The sequence below is a fragment of the Apium graveolens genome, chromosome 2 (assembly GCF_009905375.1).
Source record: "Apium graveolens cultivar Ventura chromosome 2, ASM990537v1, whole genome shotgun sequence".
Classification (NCBI taxonomy): Eukaryota; Viridiplantae; Streptophyta; class Magnoliopsida; order Apiales; family Apiaceae; genus Apium; species Apium graveolens.
The window spans coordinates 192,233,322-192,243,451 of NC_133648.1; the positions used below are offsets into that span (position 1 = coordinate 192,233,322).

The 10,130-nt window shown below is 37.7% G+C and overlaps 2 protein-coding genes across 2 annotated transcripts; both read left to right on the plus strand.

Annotated features, from left to right (window-relative positions):
• The first annotated feature begins 4,994 nt into the window (after positions 1–4,994).
• On the plus strand, positions 4,995–6,230 carry LOC141695867 (uncharacterized). Its single transcript, XM_074500076.1, has one exon. It carries the CDS (start codon positions 4,995–4,997, stop codon positions 6,228–6,230), a length of 1,236 nt encoding a protein of 411 aa, XP_074356177.1.
• A 2,135-nt stretch (positions 6,231–8,365) lies between these two features.
• Positions 8,366–9,217, plus strand: LOC141695872 (uncharacterized). Its single transcript, XM_074500083.1, has one exon. The coding sequence runs from the start codon at positions 8,366–8,368 to the stop codon at positions 9,215–9,217; it is 852 nt and encodes a 283-aa protein (XP_074356184.1).
• The last annotated feature ends 913 nt before the right edge of the window (positions 9,218–10,130 follow it).

Genomic DNA, 10,130 nt, shown 5'->3' on the forward strand with positions numbered 1-10,130 from the left:
GATCCACTTGTTAATATATGTTCTATGTTTTACTAAGTACGATTTGCATGTAAATAATGTCCATTTAGTTTCAGTTGTAGGTAGAGGTGGCCAGACGATCGGGCCGGGCGTGCCGTGCCAAATTTCCAGCGGTCCGATTCAATGCTCAGATAACTCGTGAACGGCCCGTGGTAGTGAACGAGCCGTGCCAAGTCGGGCCGATTTGATGAAACAATGACCCGTGTTCGGCTCGTGAATTAGACGATTTTTCCGAGCTAGGCGAGTTCCACGAATTAGGTGGTTCACTTTGGCGAATCCAGACGAATTCACGGTTTGTTCTATAATTCTTCTGTCTGGCAACCGGCAAGTTGGCAATTGGCAAATGGCAAGTGGTCCACTGAGTTTCTTTTTGTTTTTTTATTATGAATGTTGGTGTCTTGGTGAATTGTGACTTTGTGAGTGAGTGACTCAAAAATAAATATATATTTATATTTTTCTAACATTTCAATTTTTAACATTTTCAAAATTTTAACACATTTTAACATTTCAACATTTTTATTTAATCAAATAATAAAAACAAATTTGTTATTTTTAAAAACAAAGTTTGTTTTGCAAATAAGTGACTATATAGTACTGAAGGTGCCCGAATAACGGGCCAGTTTGTGCCGAATAACGATTAATCCAGTTCTCATTCGTTTACGAATCACATGGGCCGGTTCGCGTGCCATGCCGGTCCGTTCGCGGTTTCAGTAATCCTGATTCGTGTCTGGTTCGCCTCTAAAGCCAGTTAGTGCCGAATAATTAACCGGCACGCAACGAGCCGAGTCAAGCGAGTTTTAGGCGAGCCGATTCACGTGCGGGCCAACTCAAACCGGCCGTCTGGCCACCTCTAGTTGTAGGCAAGGCAATAAGCGTACACATATGTATCACGCAATAGAAAATTGTATAAAAGACCAACAACAAATAACCTTGATTATTGCGTACAAATAAATAGCTACATAGTATTTAAGTTGGAATTAGTCACCTTGATTATGACCTGCTTTATGCTAATTGTCACCTCACTTAATAGCCGGCTCCCACTAAACAAGGAAACAGTGCAAGTGGAGGAATCATATTGTTTTAATCTAATATATTAATGTTTCAACTTTAAGGTGTGCCCTAAGCGGGTTTTAGTGGGGTTCCCTTGAGATTATTGTGACACATTAAGGACATGTTTCTGACCAAGTTAAGGACACGCTACTATTCAATGTAACAGCTTCAATGCTTTGCAATTATACATACTATGCATAACATGGGGCCTTCTTGGGCTCCGTCCCTTTTTGGTATATTAGAATGGAGAAGTCATTTTTTTGGTACATCTGTTCAAAAAATTTCATTTATGGTACAGAACGCCTATACTTGTGGGATTCTACAACTGACACCCAGAACAAGTGGCGTTCTGGGTCAATTTAATTTTTTTTTTCTCTTTTTCCCGTGATGAAGTTGTGTTAGTGTGTTTTTGAACGAAATAAAATTAGATAAAGGGCTATTTTTGGACTCCCATATTAAAAAAATGGAGAATGTTTTTAGTAATTTTTTTTTGTTGGCTTGTAATGTAAACCTAATTTATGTGTGTATTTTTTAATTTAAATAAAAAACTGTACAAATAAGATTTTTCTAGCTCCGAAAAGGGTGTCGTGCAATGTGAGTGTATAATTTTTAGGTGATTGCATGTTTTGGCACGTGCGTATGTAAATAACCGTAGGTTTTTTGGGATCCAATTTTTTTTGTTGTGTTGTAATGTAAACCTATATTTTGGGAAAATTTTAATTTTGAATTAAAAATTTATATGGCCAACACTTTTGTAGTTTCGAAAATGGTGTCTTGAGCGGCGAGTGCGTAATTGTCACGGGAGGGCAAATTTGTGCACGACATATTTAAATAACTGGAAATTTGTTTATGTCCATTTTGTAGGTATGTAAAAACATTTGGAGTCTGTATGATTAAATAATAAATAAACATTTGGAGTTTTTTTTATTAAAAACTAATATCACTAACACTTTTGTAGCTTCGAAAATGGTGTATTGAGCGGCGAGTGCTTAATTGTAAGCGAGGGCATGTTTGGGCGTAATTGGCAAAAAAATTGTATATGTTACATTTTAGTTTTTAATTTGAAACTCGAGAAAGGGTGTCATAAGGGATAAAGAATTTAAAAGTACGTTGTAACGGAAAGTGGATAATGAAAATGATAAAGTAGGAAGTACATTGCAACTGAAAAAGGGATAATGAAAGAACTCTCAAATTCTTTAGTCATCCGCAAGATTAACAACGTAATGATCAAATTCTTGATCTTCAATCTTGTTAGCTTTCTCATAATTTTCTTCCTCATCCCCTTGAATGTGAGGGGAGGTATGCTTATGACCTCCCTCCCCATTTTTGTGGGTTGATGCGTGCCTACTCGACCGAGTTTGACGCGGTGGCCACGGCCGGGGCCGTTAGTGCTATAACAGATGTTTGTAGCCATACCAGCATCATCGTGGCCTTGAGAAAAATCCCCAAGTTTGACAATATACTTATCATATTTCTTATCCCACTGTTATTCCTCTTCACGTAGCAAAACAACGCGCCATACACATGCAGCGAAACACGCCTCATGAGCTGGAATTTGCATTATTTCGTGCTAGAGAGGAAGAGAATCGAATGAGGATGCGCTTAAACCATAAAGACCTACAAAGAAGAAGTCAGGAGTATACTGAAGATGGCGACCTCCACACTGCAATGATGTATCATCATTTCACTATAGGTCCTGATTATGTTTCTGATTATTTTTTGTCTGACGATGAGTAAGACAATTACTTATGCCAAGTAATTTTGTAAGATATAATTACTAATCACGAACTCAAATAAAATTAAACACTAAAAACATAAACAACATAATAAAACATTTGCTTCTGTTGTAAATTTCAAGAATCTTATCTTCTCTTTCATATCTTCCAAATGAAACAAAAATAGTAGATTTCTCTTTAACAAAAATCCTATCGGAAATCTCCATTGGATTCTATCAATAATGCATTCCTATCCGAATTCTCAAAATGTTTAGCTATCTCTAGCCTACAGCTTCTATTCCTATATATATGTGTCCTCCAACATTGAATGTATTCAAAACATACTGCAATTCTAAGTTCCTAAATCTTTAGGAAAATAATATCGTTCATACTTGTAGAACACTCCTCTGTCCAAAAAGGTATGTCAGCATTACATGTATGTTTGTTTACATGTACAATCTTGACTTTGGTTTCCTAACTGTTAATGATGTCTTCAACGCAGGGAGATGGAAGGCCACGTGAACGTCAAATATTTTTAGGGTGGAGTAGTTATTCGAGATGGTAGTAATATCAATTACTCTATCGATCTAAAAAAATGATGTTTATTAGGTTTGGTACCACTTACAATGACCTTAAAAGTGTCGTGTATAATTTAATGAACATTAGTTCATATCAGTGGAATTTAAAATTGAGTTTAAAGTATCCATATATTGGTCAGTACAACCTAGTTGAAGGTTTTTATCAAATGGATATTTTATGTGATGATGATGATGTTACACGCATGTTAAATGTTCCTGCCATATTGCTAAACATTCAAGGAGATGTTTCTTTGTTCATCGAAACAGAAGAAATTGTTGTTGATGACCTGTACTCATTCCGGCATAATTTCGGGTCACAACCAACAACAACAATATACGGTGGTGATGTACAACCACTGTGGTCAAATATACTTTTTGATGAAGGTGTAGGGTATGGAGGGAGGACTACTCAACATGGTGGAGGGTCTGGTAGGTGGGCTAGTGAACATGGTGGACGGTATGAAGGGGGTAGTAGTCAATATGTTGGAAGGTATGGAGGGGGGAGTATACAATATGATGGAGGCTATGGAGGGGGGAGTAGTCAATATGGTGCGGGGTATGGAGGGGGGAGTAGTCAACATGGTGAGTGGTATGGAGGGGGACTATTGAACATGGTGGGGGTAATGGAGGGTGGAGTAGTCAATATAGTGGAGGCTATGGAGGGGGGACTACTGAACATGGTAGAGGGTATGGAGGGGAAAGCAGTCAATTTAGTGGCGGGTTTCAAGGGGGGCTAGTTATGAAAGTGATGTGGTGGGAAGAGGTTCAGGTCAGCGGTTAGCCCTGCTAGCAGATGGAGTTGTAGCCAATTCATCAAGTGAGGAGAATTTTCACCTTCACGATGATGACGACGAGGAATCTTCTGCCACCGAAGATGGTGAAGGACATTCAGAGAGAAATGAAGAAATTTCCATTACATTTCCGGTAGTTCAAGAACAACATCATGTTCCAAGGGTTCCATGGTTTCGCACAGAGCAATACACTCCACCAATCATAGATAACCCTAATGATATATATGCTGATGAAGACCTCGACAAGGGGGAACTGAGTGAGGGAATGTGTTACCGTGACAAAGCAACGCTCTTGGGAGCAGTGAGGCGTGCACATATTAACACTGATCGTACATATAAAACTACAAGGAGTAAGAAAGAACAGCTGATTTTACAATGTCAGGCTGAGGGGTGTAACTGGAGGATGAGGGCTGCTTTCATGCATGATTCCGGGTACTGGCGGATTAATGTTAATAGAGAGGAACACAAATGCATGGTCGATCAGCCGTTACAAGATCACAAGAAGTTATCTGCAAGGATGATTGCGCAAATTGTAAAACCACTTGTAAGTAAATCTTTAGCAAACGCCACTTATTAAGGCCGATTTTTTTTTGACATTTACTATTTTATGTGAAACAGGTAATAGATACACCAGAAATTCCCATTAAAACCATTATCCCGCTGATCAACAACGAGCACAACCACATAGTGGGGTACAAGAAAGCATGGAGAGGGAAGCAAATAGCAATTGAGGAAGTGTATGGCAGTTGGGCTACAACATACAAAGCTCTACCCATGTCCCTCATACTAAGGAGCGGGGCACGTCCGTCTACAAGCGGATTTTTTGGTCTTTAAAGGCAATGATGGACGGGTGGCAACATGCACGTCCTGTGATTTCAATAGATGGGACATTCTTGAAAGGAAGATATAGGGGCAAGCTGCTTATTGCTATGGGTGTTGATTCGAACAGCCACCTATTCCCTCTCTGTTATGGCTTGGTTGATGAGGAGACGTACGGGAACTGGTCTTGGTTTTTGCAGCATCTTCAAAGACATGTCTGTCGGCAACGGACAGGCGTCTGCATCATTTCAGACCGTGCTGCCAGCATTATCTCCGCCCTACGAGACCCTCAAAATGGTTTTGCTGAGCCACTCGGCATCCATAGGTTCTGTCTCCTCCATGTAAGAAGTAACTTTTGTAGTCATCACCCAGGTGGTGAACTAAAAAAATTAATGTGGAAAGCTGGAAGAACCATACAAGTCTCAAAGCACGACGCATATATGTCACGGATTGGTGAAATTTCCCCCACCGCCCTACAATATCTTGCTACAATACCCGTCGATAGGTGGACACTTTCCCACGATAGTGGTGTTCGCTACGGTCAAACAACCACAAACATGCTTGAGGAATTCAATGGCAACATAAGGAGGGCTCATTATCTTCCAGTAACAGCAATGATGGAGTACCTCTTCTACAAAGTGGTCACAATTGTAGAAAAACATCGAAACATAGTGGATGACGGTCTACAAGAGGGGCAACAGTTATGTGCACGTTCCGCCTCTGTGTTAGCAAAAATTCGGAGAAAGGCAACAGGACATACGGTTATTACTTTCCATCGTCTTCGCGGGATTATGAAAATACTAAGACATCAGTACATAACAGCTAAGGGGATAGTAAAGGGAGGTAAAACCCAGGTTGTCAACCTCAATGACCGTACGTGCACCTGTGGAAAATGGGCGACCCATCACCTGTTGTGCTCTCATGCAATGGCAGGTTGTATAACACATGGATTGAGTTGGGAGCATTTCATCGAACATTTCCATAAGAACCAAACAATGCAGGACTTGTACAGGCCAATAATTTATCCATTGGAACCAACTGAATACTGGAACTATGACTTACCCGTACCTTGGCAGGGGTATGGAAAGTTAGTGCCGGAAGAGTCCTTGAAAAAACTAAAGAAAAAACGCGGAGATAAGGGACAATCGGTGCGGATCCGAACGGAGATTGATAGTCCGCGGTCTGTAAAGAAATGTAGTTTATGTAACCAAGAAGGTCACACCAAGCGTAGTAAGAAATGCCCAGGGTGCCACCACTAAAACACGTGATCTTGTTGTCAAACATATGTACAACTGTTATTACAAGCAGTCTACTTGTAATATGGTTATGTTTCCTTGTTTCCCATTTCATTATTTACTTGTTTTATCATAATATTTTGGTTTCCAATGCTCAATGCACATTCATTTTATGTCTACGACTAACAGTTAACGTTTTTACATTTAACGTTATGACACCCTCTCTCGAATAAATAAAATTTATTATTTAATCATACACACTCAAAATTTTTTTACATACCTACCAAACAATAGAAAAATGGACCTAAACAAATTTCTGGTTAATTAAATATGTCGTGCACAAATTTGCCCTCCCGTGACAATTACGCACTCGCCGCTCAAGACACCATTTTCGAAGCTACAAAAGTGTTGGCCATATAAATTTTTAATTTAAAATTAAATTTTTCCCAAAATATAGGTTTACATTACAACACAACAAAAAAATTTGGATCCCAAAAAAACTACGGTTATTTACATACGCACGTGCCAAAACATGCACTCACCTAAAAATTATACACTCACATTGCACGACACCCTTTTCGGAGCTAGAAAAATCTTATTTGTACGGTTTTTTATTTGAATTAAAAAATACACACATAAATTAGGTTTACATTACAAGCCAAAAAAAAAAATTACTAAAAACATTTTCCATTTTTTTTAATATGGGAGTCCAAAAATAGCCCTTTATCTAATTTTATTTCGTTCAAAAACACACTAACACAACTTCATCACGGGAAAAAGAGAAAAAAAAATTAAAATGACCCTAGAACGCCACTTGTTCTGGGTGTCAGTTGTAGAATCCCACAAGTACAGGCGTTCCGTACCATAAATGAAATTTTTTGAACAGATGTACCAAAAAAATGACTTCTCCATTCTAATATACTCCCTCCGTCCCAATTTATCTGTCTTGTTTGACTTTTTACGGTTAAATTGACTCAACTTTGACCGAAAATTTCACATAGTATAATATCGAAAATACTTATAAAATTTATATAATTAGAAAATATGCTTAATCTACTTTTATATGTATATTTTAATTTTTCAAAATAATGAAAGAATGAGTTTTTATTTACGATCAAATTTGAGTCAATTTGAGCATCAAAATTCAAATAAGACAGATAAATTGGGACGGAGGGAGTACCATAAAAGTACGGAGCCGGCCTTCTTGCGTCATAGTTTATTTTTTGCACTAGTGTCGTAGGTTCTTTTAACTAATTATGTCAAAGGTTATTTTTTTTCACTTTTTGGATACGTAAGTAATATATGATTAAACGACATGTAAATTAGGATTGCTTAGAAAATGGTACAGTTAAATTTTAATAAAATAATAATCAATAAAGTAATAATCTCCTTAAAATAATATTTTTTCCCGATCCATAATATACAGTATATTTTTACTTACGGTAAAATAATAAACTTATTTTAAAGAAGTTTAACTAGAACTCTGTATAAGATTTAGAGCATCTCCACTTTAAAAATAAATCTTAACTTATCAATACACTATGGAACTTTTTAGAATGACATCTAATCCATTTTTGCTAATATTTTCTCTTATAAATTGGATGTCTATGAGACGAGTTTGTATACTCCAGCAAACTTATAACAGTGTTCTAACTCTATTTTAATTTTATATATTTTTTCACCTTATACTAGTTTAAGAAAAAATTACATTTATAGTTAAATAAAATCTTACAAGATCAATCAAAATCATGTAATTTATAAATAGTTAAATTTAGAATTTTTTTTGAGTAATTAATGTTTTTTCAATAATAGTTTAACTAATTAAAAATCCTATATATTATTTTTAATGTTTACGGTGTGTGGCTTTCATATCTTTATGTTTGTCTATGATTTTCTTTTATGCTTTGGTTACAACAGTCATTTAAGTAGTCTTTTTAGTTTTTCTTGATGTTTGTCTTTTTTGTGCATTGTATTATTTTGGTGATAAAATGAAAGGAAGTTTGCTGCTAACTTTCTTTTTTACATACTGTATTAATTTGATGATGAAATAAGGGATTTCAAAAAAGAAATCAATAATATTAAAAAAAGATTCTCTCCTTCATGTGAGAGCCTTTGTTTTTCTCTCCTTTCTTCTTCGTAAGAGTGTGGGAGTTTTGATCATGGCGAGAGTAGACGATCTTAATGACAGAATGGCGGGGATGGGTATTGAGGATGAGGAGAATACTGAACTCATCTTTGATGAGGAGGCGGAGGATGTTTCGAATAAGTTTGAGACATGTCTGGTAGGTCGTTTCTTAACAGAGAAGGGTTTGAATGTTAGGGCTATGAAGTCCAAGCTTGCAGACATCTGGCGCCCTCCACGAGGAATAACCATTAAAGATTTGAAACCAGGTGTATACTTATTCCAGTTTTATCATGTTGATGATTTGGAGTGGGTCTTAAATGGTGGACCATGGTCCTTCGACGGGGCAATGCTTGTCCTTAGTAGGGTTGGAGCCAACGAGGATCCTCTGGAGGTTCAGCTATTTAACCTTCAATTTTGGATTCAGCTTTTTGGTGTGCCTGCAGGATTAATGACGGAGTTAGCCGGAAAACAGCTTGGTAATTTCTTTGGGTCATTCAGTGCTTATGATCCGAATAACAACACAAGCATTTGGCGAGAATGTATGTGGATTAAGATTAGTATTGATGTGCGCCAACCTTTAAAAAGGAAGAAAAAGATCTGCAGGAAGAATGGCACGGAATGTATTGTTCAGTGTAAGTATGAACGTCTTGGAGATTTCTGTTTTGTGTGCGGATTGGTGACTCATACTGAACGATTCTGTTCAAAGAAAATCAACACGACAGCAAGTGCTGACACAAGAGAATGGGGGGCATGGCTTCGTGCTCCGGCGAGGAGGGCAGGTGGCCAAGATCGGAGTAAATTTTTACGGGATGAAAGAGATGTTGATTGGGGCGCAAATCAAGGAAGTTCTAACGTCCAGCAGCGTTTTTTCGGGGGATTTGGATAAGCAAGTTGTTCAAACTGATATGTATCGGGGTAATTCTAGTAATGCCTTATCTACAAATGATAGAATTATGGGAGCTTATTCCGGAATAAATAATGAGGCTGTTTTGGTGGCAAATTTCAAAATTCATAATGGGCCTCCAGATGATGAGTTAAATGGGCTTAATATGGAGGAAAGTAATAAAAGAAGAAGAGGCCCAGACATGCATATGTTAATGGAAGTAGAAGGTAACAGTAGAGAAGTTCACCCTGGAACTGGTCTTTCTAGCTCTGATTGTCCAGTTTCTTCCCCAACTGATTTGGCTAAGCTTGCAGTGCAAGCTAGCCATCCGCAATGAATATCCTAAGTTGGAACTGTCAAGGGTTGGGTTCCCTTCGCACAGTTCGAGCCCTTGGTGACCTTATAAAGTCACATAAACCTGATTTTATTTTCTTGTCAGAAACAATTTCTTTTTCTAATAAGATTGAAGAGTTGCGTGTTTCTTTTGGTTATGCTCAGTGTTTTTCAGTAGATAGAGTTGGTCGTAGTGGTGGTTTGGCGATTTTTTGGAAGAATAATGTGAATTGCGAGATCACAGGATATTCTCGTAATCATATTAATGTCAATTTTCTCCATAATGGTGTTGCTGTTTGGTCTTTGTCTTGTTTCTATGGATTTCCTGAGAGCACTCGCAGGAAAGACTCATGGGATCTTATTCGTCAGTTAGCTGGTATGACTCATCTTCCGTGGACTATTATCGGAGATTTTAATGACTTGTTGGTTAGTGCTGATAAGTGGGGGGAAATCCTCATTCTCGTTCTCTCATGACTGGTTTCCAATCTGCTATTGATGATTCTCTGCTGGTTGATATTGAGTTGCAAGGTGGTAAGTATACTTGGGAGAAATCTCGTGGTACTAATGGTTGGGTTAAAGAGCG

Bases quoted from the DNA above. Each gene is read 5' to 3' on its own strand.
- LOC141695867 (XM_074500076.1), top strand. From the start codon at position 4,995: ATGGACGGGTGGCAACATGCACGTCCTGTGATTTCAATAGATGGGACA.
- LOC141695872 (XM_074500083.1), top strand. From the start codon at position 8,366: ATGGCGAGAGTAGACGATCTTAATGACAGAATGGCGGGGATGGGTATT.